Genomic DNA, 17835 nt, shown 5'->3' with positions numbered 1-17835 from the left:
TTCTTATCTGCTATTCGAAAATCTGTAATAAAATCACTCCTGAACTTTGAGCCTGTGCTGTGTGTTCTCCTCGGAAATCTTCGATAGTCTCCGGACATCTTCGGCAGCCTTTGGAGATCTTTGGAAGTCTTCAGAAATATTCCTAAATGATTGAGAGTCGTCAGAAAATGGCTGAAAAATTCTTGATACTCTAAAAGAAAATAATATCGGCCTTTTTGGAGCCGTTTTTGGTTCTTTCTGGATAAAAATTACTGTTACAGTAAAATCTTTACTGTTAGTGTTAAAATGCCTAAAATTTAAGTGTTGCATGTTACAGAGCCAAAACATTAAATTTTTATTGTTATCGAGGTACCCCCATTCAGACCCTCCTGGTGGTACTCACAGAACACCTCATAGTCAAAATAATGTGCAAGAATCGCGTTCCGATATGTGTGCTGGATAAATCACTATACAGTGCACTGCGTGGTTTTTGAAAAACACTTTTACATTGGACAGCGATTCTATTAGATAGAGTTATCCACGGCCACTTTTTGAAAATCATTTTCCCGTCAAGCTCTTTCACGAACAATGAGAAAAACAACAGAACTTTCTTCCTTTGTGATTTTATTGGTCGTCGCTGTAGTAGTGAATCATTTGTCTCGTCACTCATCTTAAGCAGCTGAACGGATTCCGGATTCCGGTTTCCGAATTTTGGATTACGTGTTTTAGGGTTACAAGCCCCTCTGCTATCCCTTTTCAGAATATTCAACATTAAATTAATGTTCTGTAAAGTTTTGGTGAGGTCTGCTTGGCGATTCTCTCCTGCAACAGTTTGTTTGCCGCTGAGGGAATTGAGATTCGACTGCAACTTAAGGTAAACCAGCCAGCTGACTTTGATGTTATACAACAACAAAAACAACAACAAAGAATTTTCGCAGCAACAGCATCTGCTGATTTATCTGACATATAATCCTTGTTATTTTAACCGTGTCTCTTTCCTTACTGTATTTCATAAAAAAATACTTCATTGTTAACGAATTTTTTGCTACCCAGGCTATTTCGAAACCCCGCTCTTTCTAACATTTTGTTTCCTCTGGCACTTCGAAATAGCGGCGTTTCAGTATATAAATAAGGTGAAAATTGGGAGCACAGCGCATTTGTAAAAAAAGCTTTTATTTTGTATTGTGTGCATAATAATGTTTATATTTGTCGACTTTTCACTTGTTTCAATCCCTGTTCAACGATAGGATTTAGCGGATAAATAACAACGAACTCCTCTATTTGCATAGTTTTTAATTTATAGCAATGCCGAGTACATCTGGCTAAAACAGCTTTACTCAAATCATTAATTATTATCATTAATTTTCACCAAAAAAAGAATTTTAAATTTCCTCCTTGTCCCTTTAAGCGGGTTTTAAGCCTGTGGGGGTGGTACTTCTTCTACGTAGATCCGGGACACCGAGTTCCAGCCAGTCCAAGCGTCAGCAGATCCGTAACCAGCGCAGTTACCGACCCAGAATCCCACGCGCACGATCCCCTTGTGGACTTTCTCACACACACCTTCGATTTGTCGTGGTCGGTGCAAGTTCTTTTTGGCGCCACTTCCATGCACCATGTAGACCACACCATCAATCTCCGCAGGAGCCGAGCACTCAGCACCATTGAATGTGAAGTACCATCGCCTGCAGCAAGCATGGCAGTTATAAATGCGAAGGTTGCCATTCCAGAAGACGCGCAGACTTGTTTCCTCTGACGTTTTATGGAAAATACATTCCTAGCAAATTGAATTAAATGATCAACAATCAGGAATCAAAATCGATCGAAACGCGCAAGATTCGACTTTCGACTAATGAAGACGACCAGTAAATAATTTTACTGCCAGGATGAAAATCAGTATTTTCCCCGCGAGAGGCCCTGCGATAGCTCAGTAATTTTTTTTTGTGTGTGCGCGCCTTTCTTCTTTTTTAATTTCATTTCATTGTATGTATTTTATTTATTCCATTTCATATTTTTAAATACAGAGCGTTAAACAAACGTTACAAAGGAAAGAAATGGAAAAGTGCAAGATATAGTGAACTAATTTGATACCCTTGAATTAAATACATCTATCTGAGCATAAAACGTGAACTTAACATAATGGGGACGAAGTAACACCATATGTCGGTGACATGTTAAACCACATGCGATACCTCAATCTCTACTTAGTATTTATTATGCACTTTTGTGCGCCTTTACGAGTAAGCAATGTAGCTATAATCATTTATCTTTATGTAGCTTTTGTTACTTAAACATCCAATGACACTGTTTACTCAAAATTCCAATTTAAGAGCCGTTTTTCCGACATGAAGAAGAGTTTGAGTTCCTGTGCTAGTTGAAATATTAGCCAATAAATTTTTCCCTTCTGCCGTAGTACCAGTCTTGCAATCAATTCGGTTGTATTTATTTATTATTAATGTTATTGAGCTCAGTATTTTTAGTGTACCTTGATCAATCCTGTGTCCTTCTCGTCATTCAGATTTTTAAAAACGCACTGTTTCCAGTTTTTTCTGCAACTGCTGGCGGTCCCTGGGGGCCCCGGAGGGCCTTGGCTTCCTTTATCGCCTGCGTCACCTTTGGTTCCTTGAGGTCCCTTGGGTCCTTGGCTTCCTGGTTTGCCATCGTAGCCTTGGTCTCCTCGAGGGCCCATGGCTCCTTGTGGGCCGGGCGATCCCGCAGCACCTGCTGATCCCGCGGGTCCAGGGCTGCCTGGGATACCTGGAATTCCAGGCGCGCAACAACAATGACTATTCTCACAAGGTCCACATGTTGACGTCGTCTGAGGTCCCTTAATAAAAAAATTTAAAAGAATAATTTTTAGACCAGATATCTTATTTATATCGATCAAGAGATATATCTTTTTTTCTGATTTCCAAATAGTTTTAGGTAGACTGTTGGATCGCATTTTCGATCTGCACGTTTGTTGGGTGCTTTATTAAACGGATGGGTTGTTTCTTAAAAAAAGTCATGTTTTTTGTAGTGTTCATTTGCCCCGTACTCCACGCTGCCGACAACATCAATCGCCAAAGCGCTGCGAGGGGAGGTTAAGGAGTGGTAGAAATGGGTTAAAGATTAAAGGTGGATTTCCACTAAAATAAATTTTTAAGTTGGTTTACGTGCGTGAAAAAATTTCGAGACAATGTATGAACGACTTGCGCACTTAAACGTTTACGCAAGTCGTTCATACATTGCCACTAAATTTTTTCACGCACGTAAACGCACGTAAAAAATTACGCGTCAGTGAAAATCCACCTTAACCCCTTCACTCCTAAATGCGCATTTTAGGCGCTATTTGTAGGCGCAACCATTGAACCACTTGTGACGTCATCAATAAGTACGTCAGTGGATGTTTTTGAAAGTATCTGATAGAACTAGGACTGACCTTTTCACAGAACTGCTCATTTTGAATATCGGTTGCATTCTGACAGAGGTAATCAAAGGAAAACGCGATCCGTTTTCTGGTGCAAAATCGGTGCTTAAACGGGCCAATACACCTGTAATCGATCAAGGTCCCCAATAAAAACGTCAAAACGTTTTCGGCCAGATGAAAGGATATGAAGAGTAGAAAGTAAAGAGGATAAGAAAGCCGAACAAACGGGAGGAAAAGGAGCAAGAAAAAAAAAATTGGAACGAATCAGCCAAAAAAAAAAAATACAAATTGTTGCTGCAGTGTGACTAAGTGCTTTCCTGGGTTAGTATTGGTTAATTCAAGAACATAGCACTAAAAATTCAGTTTAAAGGTTAAAACGCGTTTTTGGGGGAAAAATTCGGGAGTGAAAAGGTTAAGAGACAAAGAAGAGACTAAACTGTTGAGCCCGCAAGCAATGACAAATGCGCTGAACTGTCGGTGAATTTTCCATATCCCACTAAAAATTATTCAATGGTGACTGTATGCTTATAGTAAACGTTACTTCACGCAATCTGTGACATAATATAAATACTAGTATGTTCTTTAACGATTAAAGTATTTATCTTATTTTGGTCAACGACAGCTAGATAGTAAGAGATTAAGTAATTCAACATTACTTGCAAATAATTAATTCTCACGTATCTTGCCTTGAGTATAAAAGCTTGTAAAATATCATACCTAAATTTATGACTTGTTGTTTGTTAGTGTCACTTTAAAGTAAAATACTAACGTAGACTGACGTGACTTAAAAGATAAAAGAAATTAAAATTATGTAACGTGCTTGAATTTGTGGTGACGTATTTGTTGCAATTAATATTACGAATTTCTCATACATGCGATAGCTACCTTGGTGTAATGAAGATCATTACGTCATTACAGAAAAACTAACACTTCCTTGGCTTATGACCCTAACCAAGAAGTATAGTTTCCATTTCAAAAACGCTTTCTGGATTTTAAATCCCTAAGAAGCTTTGTTACCTTTAAATTTTCAACAGAATTTTGGGATATAAGAGACTATTGTGTCATACTTATGTTTTGAGCTTTGTGTTAAACCCGCCATTTCTATGGAGGTTATCTTGGGTTCTATAAATCACGTTAAAAATTTACATGACTCGCATAACTGCGTCGAGTAAACCAACTTTTTTTTTCTTTCTTCTTTTCTTTAAAGAAAAGAGTTGGTTTAACCAGCCGTTTCTAAGCTTCTTGAACTTCTTGTTGCTTTTATCTTAATCTAAACAAACGAAAAGAAACAACGGAACGCAAGGGCGTGAGCCAAGAAAGGTTCGTGCGTGGAAATTAAGGGGAACCTGGCGCTGAACAGCGCTTAGTCAGGTAAATTAAGTTTCAGTAATATACTACAACTAGTATTATTATCTAGAAGTTATTCAAGCTACAATATGGGATGGACTACCTTATGAAATGAAATGAACTTACTTTCTTATCATTTGCACTTTGTTTGCTGTCTGCTGCAGAGCAAACTGTGATCAGCGGTAAAAAGAGTAAACATAACATGATGGTCATCAGGGGAATGTTCATCCAAGATGGCGCCATGGAGACCTTCTGACCTGTTTATGAAAATAATTGCAATGACTAAAGAATAATACATGGTTGTGCGTAGAAATGTTATTTCTCTTCGAGATTGAAATCTTTTCTTTATCATATAAACACTGAATAGGAAGACTTCGGCAATTTCAGCGAAGATTTCTGAAAATTTTTAAACATTGTCCGAAGGTCATGCGAACGACTCCAATCATTTTCCGAAAAAAAAAATCGAACACTAAAACATCCAAAGATGTTTTAAAGCATGCTTACAATGTTAAGTTCATTATTTTGAGCTAAAATACCTAAAATCGTTTATCATGCGAAATCTGGCTCCCTTCAGGCTGCTTCAGATTTACACGAAAGGAAGCACGAAAGGAAGCATGTATTATTAAAGTAGTGTGGAATTCCTGAAGGAAAGTGTCTAGTTTGAAAAAGACATTTCCTCCTTTTGCGGTGTCCAACATTCAAACACGTTCTGTACGCGAAAGTAAAATGGTTAGACGTGAGACTCAGTGTAAAAATAGTTTCCATTACTTAACTAAGGAAAGTAAAGTTACCTCTGTAATTGCAGTTTGTTAGGCTTTAGCGATTGAGTACCTATCTTGCAATTATTGTTGTTGAAGGACAATATACTTTTTCTCGTGTATGTCGCGTTTTATAACAAGTTGTCCTATCTTATCAGTCTTATTCATCTGTTGGCGTTAATGAGGTTCACGTCATGTTCGAAAGCTGAGCACGTTCACGCCAACATTTTTTTTTGCTGAAAAAAAAAAGCGGAACATATTTCCATAGCGTTCAAGGAAAAGTTCCTTTACTCTCTAGTTCTAGCAAGAGCGATTGCACTTCACCTTATTGTGGCTGAAAAACATTACACACTCAGTTTCTTACACTGACTGCAAATTACAACGGTCATATTCAACCGCGAATATACCCCCTTACAGCGTACATCTGGCCAAATCTAACATAATTGTTAAAGTTGGCTACATTTCATGATTGTTTCTTGTGCTTGATAAAGTTGGCTGAAGTTCATGATTGTTCCTTGTGCTTGATAAAGTTGGCTGAAGTTTATGATTGTCTCTCGTGCTTGACGGATTTCTGGAGGCGTTGTTTATCATTAATGGGAGCCTAATCTAATAAAATTTTGGGGTCAAAAGGACCCAATGCGTGATCAGCTACATGTACGCGTGATCAGCTATATGAAATGTATTCAACTATATATTTTTGCAAGCTAACTGTATAGGCCAAGTTAAAAAAGTGAAAGTTAGGGTCCAAATTCCACTGATATCTACGAAGAGTGCACATTTAAAAGCATTACACAACTTTTGCATATCAGTGCGTGGCAGTGTTAACTCATGTAATTAATATAAAATAATATAATAACACCCGTGACTTGGAAGGTCAATTCAAGAGAATAGTTTCGGAAGAATTTGCAAAGAAGACATACAAGGATTTGCTACGAAGAAAACTGGAAACATCAATGGCTTCACCGTTTTTAGACTCTTTTTAGCTCGAGGAAAAGAAAGCATAAGATATACCATCCGTGACCTATAGTCAGCAAACCTAATGAAAAAAGATAAATTGAGAGCTTAGCTTATAGTGTTTACTCCTACTTTTGATTGCGCATTTCTCTAGACAGCGGGGGTTTCCATTTTTTTCTAAACAATATCAGGGTTTTAATACAGTTGTAAAAATTCATTCTTCACAATGAAAACATAAAATTAGGGTTATGGAAAGGATAATCCATAAAACTTCAAAACGCCGTAAATCCTTGCAGTAAAAACAAAATAATCAATTACTTGTACTATTTTAACCAACACCTGGAGATATAGGGTTTCAATACGCTTGTGCAGATTTAATTTTTCCAATAGAAAAAAAAAAAGACTATAATATTATAGATTTAGAAAATTGATCTAAAATCAAATGCCATTCCCATACAAAACACCAGTACAATTTAATGAGAAGAAGCTCTCAAAGAGAAAGGACTTAGGTACGTGTTTTTTAAGAAGAATGTCTTTCAAGGAAGTAAGTGGTTTCTCCAGTATATTCTCAGTATCTTGTCTTGGCACCGAAGAACATTTTTTCCTTTTTAGGTTTCGCTCTGTTCGCCCATTAGTATCAAGGTCTTGTAACTGGTTCTATCCCTAACGTAAGACGCATGGCTTTGTATTCTGGTAGTAGGGCTCCAGGCAATACACGACACTGAGTTTTGGACTCGACTGGGATAAAATTGGTGACTGAGTTTTCGTTTCGTTCCAATCTGGTTTCTTTCAATATCTAAAACGCAATGGTTATAGCTTCCTTAATTAGATGTCCAACTAGTGTTTCATTTGTCTTCATTTTTGACTTGTTCTTTATATCCTTTTTTCTGTCTCTTCATTACGTTACATTGTGAACAAACAACTGGATCTCCTTCCGTAGAGAATGAAAAATGATAGATGAAAATATAAAAAAACTGATACAAACAAGCATACTTTTCTTTGTGAAACCTCCTGTGTTTTATTTAATTAAATAGCAAACGTAAATCAATTACAAAGCATACCCAGTAATCAGAGGAAACACTTGTTACGTAATTAACAACTTATCGCAGTCCTTTTTTAGGCGTTTATGTAGGAGGAGATATTTTGTCTCGGAATCTAAGCCTGAGGTTTAGGAACTTCTTCAACAAAGATCCGGGACACTGAATTCCAGCCTGTGTGGGCGTCAACGCTTCCATATCCGGCACAATTACCGACCCAGAAGCCTACGCGCACCCTGCCTTTGTGGATGTTGTTACAGTGCCCCTCAATATGGCGGACACGGTGAGGACTTTTACCACTTCCTTGATACATGTACACAATACCGTCAATTGGCAGGGGAGCTGCACATTCAGCACCATTAAAAGTGAAATACCAGCGTTTGCAACAACTGTCACAGCCATAGATTCTGAAATCGCCACTCCAGTAAACACGAAGGGCTGTGTCAGAAAAATTCTTGGTAAACATACAGTCCTGTGAAAATAATAATGAAAAGAAGGAAATAATGAAAAGAAGAATCGAAATTCTCTGAAAACACTGAATTATTTGATAATTGTTTAAATTTACTCCTAGCTACACATGTACAAATCGTGTCGAATCAACGCAAGCTTTGTAGTGAACTTACCTTAACTTACACTTACCTTAATCAAGCCATGGTCTTTGTCGTCATTCAAGTTTTTCCATGCGCACTCTTTCCAGTTCTTATAAGACATCGCACCAGGAGTCCCAGGGATTAAACTTGCTCCACTCTCTCCGCGCTGCCCCTTTTGACCAGGAGGACCCTGGACACCAGATTCTCCTTTAGCACCACGAGTCCCTGAGGGTCCTGGAGGTCCCTGGGGTCCAGTCTTCCCTGGGCTACCCTGGTCACCTTTGGCTCCTTCGCGGCCATCACGGCCATCACGTCCTGGTACCCCAGGAGACCCAGGCTTGCCGTGCGTACCAGGGAGACCACCATAACAGAAAGGAGGGGGGTGCTGGGTTGGAATGAGACAGTTTTGAGTTATTTAGGCTTAGACATTATAGATATTGAAATATATTTATAAAGTTAACGTTGACATTTTGGGACTAAAACAACTGAGCCAGCCAAGCAGCCTGGGCTTCCCTCGATGACTAATTTTGTTAGTCGCAATACAATAAAACTTTATAATTTCAGAATAATTTTGCAGCCAAACTAAGAGTAGGAGAAGGAAACTGGTTCAACTAGAGGGAAAATAAAGCCAGTGATGTGCTAAAATTTAAGTGTTAAGGAGAGGAGCAATATATTTTATGCAAAATGAAAAACAAAGTCTGAAATATACAACCAGGAACTTGTTATCTTTACATTCGATAACCATTATATCCTATGTAAGTTTAAGCTTCTGACTGAAGGAATACCGTATGGTAAGTCTATAGTACACTTCCAGAATAGAGTATTGGACTTACAACCAGCACAGTATAATACTAGAAGCACTGATCGAGGAATAATGGAAATGAATGTATTTAACTTGGTCAGGTCCCGGGGGGGGGGGGGGAGGGCTACTCCATATAATGGCCTATACGGGGAGGCTCCGCCCGAAAGGGGTACCTTTTTCAGGCTTCAGGTATATAAAGGGTAGGGATTTCAGAAGTTTAGGTATATGAAAGGGTATGTAAATCCGTTATTTAGGTTTTTTAAAGGGCCTTAAATTAAAATATTTCGAACAGACGCACTTATGGCTGTATTATTTTAATTTATAAAGCGCAACAAGAAAATGACAAGAAACTTCCTGTTCTAGTTTATGCAGTCTTTTAGGTATATGAAAGGGTACCTTTTTTCAGTAAAAGGTATATGAAAGGGGTAAAATTTCTGTGAAAATGGTATATAAAAGGGTAAGGGGTAAGAGCTTGGGGCGGAGCCTCCCCGTATAAAACTTTTTTGAGTGCCCCCCTCCCCGGGGTCAGGTCTATTATAAGCCGAACGTTAAATCGATGAATATTTGTAAAGAAAGGGTTACTCTTCTCTTGTCAGAAATTAACATTGACACGTAAGGTCATGCAACGCAGTAAGATGTCACTTACCATTTTGTAGGATGGTTGATTGGTTTTGTTATTTGCTGTGGCGCAGTAAACCAATAATGACATCTCAAATAGAAACAACAAGGAGATCACAGAGACTTTGTGCGAAATGGAGGCCATTTCTTCTTCACGTTTTGTTGTGGAGAAAGAAAGATAAACAAAGAACAGGTTTTTTCTCATGGGTAAAATCCTTAACGCCATTTTCGCTTACAAACTGCGGCAACCCTTATTCATTAAAAAAGATAAGAGGAGATCGTCTAAAATTTTGTTTTGATAAATTGTTAAAATTTACAAACGTCGCTTTCTCAGTCTCATAAAATAAATTAAAACTAGCATAGAATTCCAAGAGGCACGGTATTCTGAAACTCTCAAGGAAAGTTGGATTTCAACTCAACTGTGAAAAGTGGGGATATAAATAAATAGCAAAGTAACTTCTGAATTCAATCTATCCATTTAGCAATTGTTTCTCCGCAGTGTAAATTAAAAAAATGGAATCTGACAAACGACAACAATTAATTTCTCTATGTAATACAGTTACACAGACTTAAGGCCAAAATGTACAATATGTTACTTTAAAAAGTAACATATTGTACAGAAGACAACAAAATAATTAATGACGCTACGAGTTCTATGATGTATTCCTTTTCCCTTTCTTTATAATCATCGTGCTTATTGTCATATTTAACTTGGATATTTGATTCAGCACTGACAATGAAACAATTATAATAGACATCATACCAATCTGGTAATACTAGCGAACGTTTTGGTTGCTAAAGCTAAATAACTTTAAAAACGTATTAAACAAAGTGTTCGTGTTGCTCTTAAAGAATAATTAAACACGATTTAGCTTCATTCGAAAAATTCTGAAAGGCCTGGATTCGAGGAATAAAGACTGGCTAGAGCTTACGATAAGTACACTTGAGCTCATTAGAAAAAATTACACTAACTGCAACATATGCTTACCTCAGTTTTGATAAATCGGATCGGTGTACTGTCTGAATCCGGTTAAATCGAATTGTGTATTTTGTTAGCTGCTATTCGTATTCATGTAGAATCTATAGGCTTTAGTTTCATCTCAGCTTTTGGCACTAGAGATGATTTGCTTACTTTCAGTAAGGTTTCAGATTTTAGCGACACCAAATTAGGTATTTGGTATGTAGGGCATTTCAGCTTCGGTTTTTGGTTTTAGATTTTAATTTTATTTTGGCATACGGTTTTCAGCTTTCTGTTTTAGGAATTGAATTAATTGCTAGTTCACCTTTTAACGCCTTTATTTATTTGTTATTCTATTTAATTTCGCTTTCTTGTGTTATCAATAGTTAATGGAGGAATTCAATGTTTTATGGAGCCGCGGTTTCCACTAGTCGAGCCTCGCTCAGTTTGGCTCTATCCTATACCCAGGACTCTTTGCTTTCCTGCAATGGCTAAGAAAACAAGCTGGAATCACCGGCGAAAGTTTTCGTATTGTTTTCTTCTCTAGATCTGTAGCGTAAAAGTCTATAGCCTCCCACGCAGTCGTTTTTAAGGGGCGATTGTGTTTCACTCCTCCCCACAAATAAACACGATCGCCCCTTAAAACGAATGCGTGGGAGCAGAAACTGGTGGGAGGCTATTAAACCTTTCACTCCTATTTGGAGTGAACGCGCGCTATTTGGAGGTGCAGTCTTTGAACCTCTTGTGACATCATTAATTAGCACATCAGTTAAAGTTCTTAATAAGAATCTCATGGAGTTTGGATCGACCTTTCTGCAGGACCGTTCATTTAGAATATCGGTTGCATTCTCACAGAGCTAATCAGAGAAAAATACGATCCGTTTTTAATTCAAAATCGTTGCTCAAGAAGGCCAGTACTCCTGTAATTGGTCAAGGTCCCCTTTTAAGAGTTTTCCAATGATAACGTCAAAACTTTTTTGGCCATAAGAAAGGTTATGAAGAGTAGAAAGTAACGAGAATAAGAAAGCCGAAAAAAACGGAAGCAAACAGAGCAAAAAAAAAATTGGAACGGTTCAGCAAAAAAAGTCCAAATTTTGGCTTATGCGCATGCACCAAAGTGAAATATTGTATATTTTTGCACGAAATCGTCATCAAAATGTTGCTTAGATGTAAAATAGTGCTTCTTTAGCAAAGTTAAGGTAAATTTCAAGATCATAGCACCAAAAATTTAATTTAGCGGTTAAAAAACGCGTTTTTGGGGGGAAAATTTGGGAGTGAAAGGGTGAAAGTAGTCTAGTGGTCGTTTGGTTCTTGGGAGCGCTGTATCGATTTTTTTACATTTTTCCGTCTAAATATCACTGACAATTTTCTTTTGCTAATCATTTCGTTAAGGTTCAAGAGCTGTATGCTTGATTATGTATTGAATACATAATGGAACACATAATGCTCAGGCTTGGAACATAAAGGGTTTGGCCATTAGTGTCACGCAAAGACGATTCTCACAAATACATGCATGTCAAATATGATATGATACCTGTCAAATATGATAAAATCACTACTCGCATGTAGTATTGCTTATTTTCTTGCATGTCAAAATGGGTCTTACTTTTAGTCCCTGGATAAAACCCTTGTGGTACTGTTGATTTTACCGTGCGAGGTTTCCGGCTGTAAGCTTATTTCATGAATGTACTCTTGTGTGTAAGCAGTTCACTTTCATGAAAGCTATTGCAAGAGCGGTATTTTTCTCTGTCGTTATCAAAGAGGGAAAGTTCCATGCTGCAAGTGAATGGATATGTGAGCAACTTTAAAGTGTTGGTGGTAAAATCAAACGAGCCAATCCCAGTTGTAGTGCACCGTGGATACTAAAAGAAATCATTACGGCTTACTTTTGTTCATGATTCGTGTTCTTCTCAGCCTTTTCTCTCTCTTGCTGCTCAGAGGCACGAGGGCAGTTTTTGAGAAATTTTTCTGGAAAGATCCTGGGAACCAGATTACACTGCGTCAAATTTCGATCCCATTACATAACGCTTGCCTAATATTGAAGCAGACATTGCTGACGAATTCCCTTTTATCTTTGACAACTAAAGCATATGGCCAACCTTTAAATGTTTCCTTTTGCATTAGGAAACAAATCAAGCTAAGCTTGAATTGTTTCCTAATGCAAAAGAAACATTTAAAGGTTGGCATATATCATGCCTGCACTTTGATGCCTGCCATGGCCTGGCCTACAAACGTTTCATTTAGTGGGTGTAGAAATACTCCTACTACTCGCTTCACGCTTATGAATCTGGAGTTTAGCGCCAGTCTATTATGCTACCTAAACACGAAACAGACTTCACAACGATAAATTTGAGACACGGGTAAAATTACCCGTGGTGAATGTGACCCCGGGGGAAGTAGGACTCACTTCGCGACAGCTACGCAAGTACCATGCCAAAGGGTATCAGGTTTGAGCCGTTGGGTCTGAAGTGCGATATTTCCAGTGCACTTATTTTAGAATTATGAAATATTATTCATCTATTTGAAGATGAAAAATGCGATGTGAACAACATCAACTCTCGGAAAATGTTTCCGAGAGTACCCCTTCACCTTGGGCGTACTGTTATAAAACGGTTCTAAACATGTCAGCCCTCAGCAACCAGCTAAAGAAAAAAATATCACAAGCATCGAGCAAACTGTAACACTTTTATTACCTGAATCAAGACATTAGTCTTTATTCCAACAGTAACTAGGTGGTTTATTCACTTACTTGCATTTTAAATATCTAATTACTCATGTTCTATTAAGCAAAGAGCATCTATGCTTCAAACATGCTGCCGTGCAATAACGTTTTAGTCAAACGTTTGGCGCTGACTTGGTTTACTTTGAGGGATAAAATTTGCACCACCACGCCTTAGGATTGTTGAATGTCCCGTGGCACTGACATTGCCAAGCGGTGTTGCTTAAGGGACACTTGCTAGGAGTCTCCACACACGTACCACCTTCACGGCCGAGGCATTTGCACCTGTAAAGATTACGCAAATGATTAATAATGGTAATATGACTTAAAAATTTTAAGACCTTTTTAGCAATGTAGCTCATAGCTCTCGGGGGTGACTACAAATTCTAAAGCACCAGGCGTCTAGAACATTTCTACTTCTCCTAGATAAGAGGCTAGTTCATTGCAGGACACTCCCCAGCATTCTATGAGGATATGAAGTTGCCCTAACAATTTGCCGGTACCCATTGATACTTCAGCCGGCCAGCTTGGCGGAGAGAGGCAGCTGAGAATTAAGTGTGTTAGCACAAGAACACAACACAGTGACCCTGGCCAGGGCTCGAATCCCGACTGATCGTTCTGGAATCCAACGCACTAACCATAAAAAAAAAACAGGATAACACGCTTAGAGCTGTTTTTACTTGAGTATCGAAAGTAATTTGTGTTTGCTTTCGTTTTGCATTACTGCGCTTAGAAGTTGGTTAAAAAAAATTACACTACTTTCTCAGCCAATTAGAATGCAACCAAAACTAGTCATGTCTCGCTCGTCTTCCAGCGCTTCGTGCCGTGCCAGCTAGAACTACATATATTTGCTTGGAGTTTTGATTGGTTAACTGCATTGTACGTATCTTTTGTGACTGGTCAGAGTAATTGCTTTGCTTTTCAGTGGTTTTATGACACTCAGTCAATCGAAAAACTGCTCTAATAAATTTAAAACCCTATACTGAACAACAAAGAAATTAATATCTACCTGGTATTACATTTCTGCCACAATATTCCACCTAATGGATAGCTCCATGTGGTACATCTGCTCCAAGTATCATAGCACTCCTCTATAGAGCAACAAATGATATCATCAGTATTTGTGCTTAATTGGCATATTTTTAAAATCTGTAAAATGCTAGATCATGCAAGAAACAGTACTTACTGATGTCATCTATCAGACCTCCTTCAACCACTGAGACATTCAAAATGGCGCAGGTTGCACACAGGACGAACAACAGGAATGTACGACGAAAAGCCTGCACCAAAAAATTAGAGAAAAGAAAAGAGCTGAGCCAGATAACTGAGGTGACCGAACATTTTATCGAACTGGATAACTGCTCAAGGCCGATTTACACGCTACGATTTGTTGGCCCAATTTGGCCCATATTTGATAAGAAAATGAGTGCGCACTTAAAAATCGGCCGATTTTCTTTAAAAATCTGTTGCAGTGTCACAGATTTCAGAAATCGGGCCGATTTTCATCCTTTCAAATTTAAATAGGCGAAGAAAAGCCTCTCGACGAATCGCAGCGTGTTAATTTGCTTGGATCAAATCGGGCCGACAAATCGTAACGTGTAAACCGGCCAACAACCTAAATATTGTTTGCGTTTTTTTATGTAAGTCTCTTAGAAAAGAGAGTTTGAAAACGTCAGAAAAAAAATTAGAAAATTGTATTTCGCTAGCACTATATACATTATTTTCCTATAAAAATTTGCATGGAGCTTCTTTAAACGCCAAACAATTAAAGTCATATGCTATGAAGTAAAGCAATGCGAAGGAGAAAAATAAAACCTCAAAGTGTGTTTTCTATACAAACAGAACGCTAAAATGGACAACGTTTCAGTAAATTTCGCCACTAGTTTTAGAAAAAGGTAAAACCGTTAGAAAGGTCTCATTCATTTCATTGATGTATTTTCTGTAAAAGCCATATACTAAGAAGTGCGAAACTAAAATTGTAAGCCCGAAACTCGCAAAATGCACGTGATTTTGGCTGTTTTTGGGTCAATTTCCCCATTGTCCATGCAAGGTTACTGGCTTTTGATTTTTGGGATCATCCGTTGCGTTACCTTCGGGAATTGACAATAGTTTCAGAAGAAACCAGAGTCTCCTGCATTGGCGAAGCTCTCTGGCTCGAAAAGGTGTAAAAGATTGATCAGCAAACACTACAATTCATGTTAAGACAAATACAACTTCTTTTATCAATGAGAAAGGGAAAAATCTTTTTTAGAAATGAAATGACTTAGAAAGGTATCTTCAATAAGACATTATATAATAGCAGTTTTCTTAACTAATGTTGAAAAGAATGGCAGCAAATTATTTGAGAAAAAGTTCACAAGAACCATTTAGATACGTTAAATTTTAGTTTAACTTTGAATTGTTAGCTCATGCTTTTTTAAGCATAAACTAAAACACTGTGGCTTGATTGGTATTAGATTTATATAATTAACTATTCTTAGCCTGTTTTTTTTCTCATATTTAAAATTTAACTATCATTCCTACCATGGTTTTTGTCAGGCAGGGCTGTTTTGGATTTCCTTATATTCTATGACTCATGTGATTTTGTCCCCTCTGGCGACTGAGTGTAAATCTCCTGGGAGTGTCGTTATACGTTATGTGCGCGTTATCTGCTGCACGACTCTCTAAGTGCATTTGATTCTCAAATAATCTGATATCAATCATTGCACACGACATTATACCACTGTGTAAATAACGTTTTGGCTTCTACAGTGATTCTTTCAGTCAATAATATTGAAAATAGAAATGTTTCTCTTGACATCTCGATAATTGCCTTAACAGAGTAACATGAAGTTACAGCATGTCCTCTTGTGCTCTATAATGTAGTGTCAGCACGACAAAGTGTAGTGTCAGCACAACAAAATGCCCGACCTGGTGTGACCGGGGACACCGAAACATTGTCGTGTGCGTGAAAACAACAGCTGCCTCTGTCCCACCATTTTTTATGCTAGTTGTCTTAACCTGTTTTTCAACTATTCTTTGTTAAGCATGGTCAATAAATACGGGAACTTAATTTCGCAAAAATGGAACGGGAATATTTCGCGAGACTTAATTTTCGCGATTTGGCCAAAAATACAATAGAAATCGTTTAAAATTAATTTTCGCGGATCTTTAATTTCGCGATTTTTTGAAAATCGCGAAAATTAAGTCTCGCGAAAATAAGTAACAATAAGGTATTGCTTCTCTTTTGTAAAGAGTGCATTAACTTTTTTCTAATGTGTTAACAGGCTTAATGCACTTAAAATTGATTTTCGTGTACATCATACCTATTCTTTCAAGCGTTGGTTTTTCGAACAAGATTTACAGACACCTTACCCGGCTTTCGTGTAAGATGGGATCCGCCAGGACTTCGAGTAGCTATTGAACAAAATTATGTACACTACATTATGTACACCTTATTGCAAGCTTTTGCGCTACTGCTTCAACAAACATCTAAAACCAATTTCCAGTAGGTGCAGGGGATATGGAAGTTCCAGAGTGAGGCCTGGGTGTTAACATGGCCTCTCACATTAACTAAACGCATCCGGATATGATGGGGCCAATTTGTTTTAAAATACCCGTCCGTTTCAGTCTCACCCTTTAATGTCGGTGACATGGGGTACATGTAATACTCCAGTTCTTAGAAACGTTTCAACTGAGCTTCCCTTGGTGGGTACAAAATTAAACTATTTTGTCTGAAATGGGGTAAAAATGTCACATCGAAGGAGTAGGTTCGGGAGAGGAGAATTTATAATTTTTCCCCTTTTTTTTAAAATTTTTTGGGGAAGGTAAATTTTCAATTTTCGCTTAACGGCTAAAATTTTTGAAACCCTCGATTATCAGTCTCTGTTTGAGAGAAACAAAACCAGACACCAAATGGCGGTGGAACTCGAACATAAGCAAGTTAAGGTTTTACTAGGAAATCGTTTTTTCCTGCTCAAATGAGTTTCCGATCCCAAAATATAGATCGAACCCTAAGGAAATTTTAAGATTATCTAATCACGTCAACTGGCTAGCCTATTCCAGGCGCTCTAGGGGTAGCGCAAAGAACGGCGAGCGACGATAAAATGATCGCTGGAAAATGGTTAATTCGGGTTCACCTCTCCCCAAGCAGTTCGTCTTTTTTTTACCCATCGTTCTTCGCGCTTCTCCGCAATTAACCTTTGGCCGGGCATTTCCTTAAATTCTCGAAAATTATGTAAAAATAATTAATAAAACGTGCACGAGTTCTAGATTCCCCTGCAATAGTCTGGCACAAATCAGAGCCAGTAATTTGCCAATCGTTTAAAGTTGTTTTTGACCAGATTCAGAGGTTTGTTTCATCTGTTACAGTAACCTTTTTTTTGCTCAAGACGTTGAAGAACTAGGGGAAGACTCCAAGGCCTACTCTCTAGACCGGCAGTGAAGGCTAAAAAGCCACTTTTAGCCGAATGTTTGCTCACTGCCTATCGGGGCTTAACTGCAAAATAAGTGCAAGTACCCATTACGTGTCTATGTTTATATATGCTGTTGAACTTGGGTGATTCAAAAATAAACTTTTCCTTTTTTTTGATCTTATTGGTTTTCTGCACATATTCAACGATAGTGTTGTTTAAGCGGAAATTTAATGAGCAAATTAACAAAAATGAGTTGTGCGGTGTTTTTAATTT

At 38.0% G+C, this 17835-nt stretch overlaps 3 protein-coding genes and 1 long non-coding RNA gene across 6 annotated transcripts in view; all 4 read right to left on the bottom strand.

Moving 5' to 3' along the window:
- The window catches only part of LOC144651975 (hydramacin-1-like), a 36573-nt gene extending 20859 nt beyond the window's left edge, over positions 1-15714 (bottom strand). Inside the window, exon 1 of the mRNA XM_078512059.1 lies at positions 15692-15714. Coding sequence (XP_078368185.1) covers positions 15692-15694 — 3 coding nt within the window. The 5' untranslated portion in view covers positions 15695-15714. The remainder of the gene's footprint in view (positions 1-15691) is intronic.
- On the bottom strand, positions 1256-6285 carry LOC144651848 (uncharacterized). Of its 2 annotated transcripts, none has more exons than XM_078511884.1 (4): positions 5815-6285; positions 4859-4989; positions 2462-2803; positions 1256-1753 (listed from the first exon to the last, which is right to left on the bottom strand). In XM_078511884.1, exons 2-4 carry the CDS (start codon positions 4973-4975, stop codon positions 1394-1396), a joined length of 819 nt encoding a protein of 272 aa, XP_078368010.1. In that variant the 5' UTR covers positions 4976-4989; positions 5815-6285; the 3' UTR covers positions 1256-1393. The 2 variants fall into 2 exon arrangements, with proteins under 2 accessions (XP_078368010.1, XP_078368009.1); XM_078511883.1 differs by lacking the exon at positions 5815-6285 and adding an exon at positions 5524-5784.
- Positions 6970-10585, bottom strand: LOC144651861 (collagen triple helix repeat-containing protein 1-like). Of its 2 annotated transcripts, none has more exons than XM_078511912.1 (4): positions 10480-10585; positions 9520-9638; positions 8121-8456; positions 6970-7953 (listed from the first exon to the last, which is right to left on the bottom strand). In XM_078511912.1, the coding sequence occupies exons 2-4, from the start codon at positions 9634-9636 to the stop codon at positions 7600-7602; spliced, it is 807 nt and encodes a 268-aa protein (XP_078368038.1). In that variant the 5' UTR covers positions 9637-9638; positions 10480-10585; the 3' UTR covers positions 6970-7599. The 2 variants fall into 2 exon arrangements, with proteins under 2 accessions (XP_078368038.1, XP_078368037.1); XM_078511911.1 differs by having other exon boundaries at positions 9520-9641; positions 10480-10578.
- On the bottom strand, positions 13140-15062 carry LOC144652015 (uncharacterized). Its single transcript, XR_013570423.1, has 3 exons — positions 14355-15062; positions 14178-14259; positions 13140-13453 (listed from the first exon to the last, which is right to left on the bottom strand). It is a non-coding gene; the product is annotated as an uncharacterized LOC144652015 (long non-coding RNA).
- Positions 15715-17835: the final 2121 nt, after the last annotated feature.

This window comes from Oculina patagonica, chromosome 4, assembly GCF_052425735.1.
Source record: "Oculina patagonica isolate OP01 chromosome 4, crgOcupat, whole genome shotgun sequence".
Taxonomy (NCBI): domain Eukaryota; kingdom Metazoa; phylum Cnidaria; class Anthozoa; order Scleractinia; family Oculinidae; genus Oculina; species Oculina patagonica.
The sequence above is the reverse complement of the archived record's forward strand: the minus strand, read 5'-3'. Positions and strand labels throughout refer to the sequence as shown.

Bases quoted from the DNA above. Each gene is read 5' to 3' on its own strand.
- LOC144651848 (XM_078511884.1), bottom strand. From the start codon at position 4,975: ATGGCGCCATCTTGGATGAACATTCCCCTGATGACCATCATGTTATGT. The intron at 2,804-4,858 runs GTAAGTTCATTT...TTTTTTATTAAG, and splicing joins AAAGTGCAAATGATAAGAAA to GGACCTCAGACGACGTCAAC. The intron at 1,754-2,461 runs GTACACTAAAAA...TCAATTTGCTAG, and splicing joins AGGACACAGGATTGATCAAG to GAATGTATTTTCCATAAAAC.
- LOC144651861 (XM_078511912.1), bottom strand. From the start codon at position 9,636: ATGGCCTCCATTTCGCACAAAGTCTCTGTGATCTCCTTGTTGTTTCTA. The intron at 8,457-9,519 runs GTAAGTGACATC...ATTCCAACCCAG, and splicing joins ATCAACCATCCTACAAAATG to CACCCCCCTCCTTTCTGTTA. The intron at 7,954-8,120 runs GTAAGTGTAAGT...TTATTTTCACAG, and splicing joins AAGACCATGGCTTGATTAAG to GACTGTATGTTTACCAAGAA.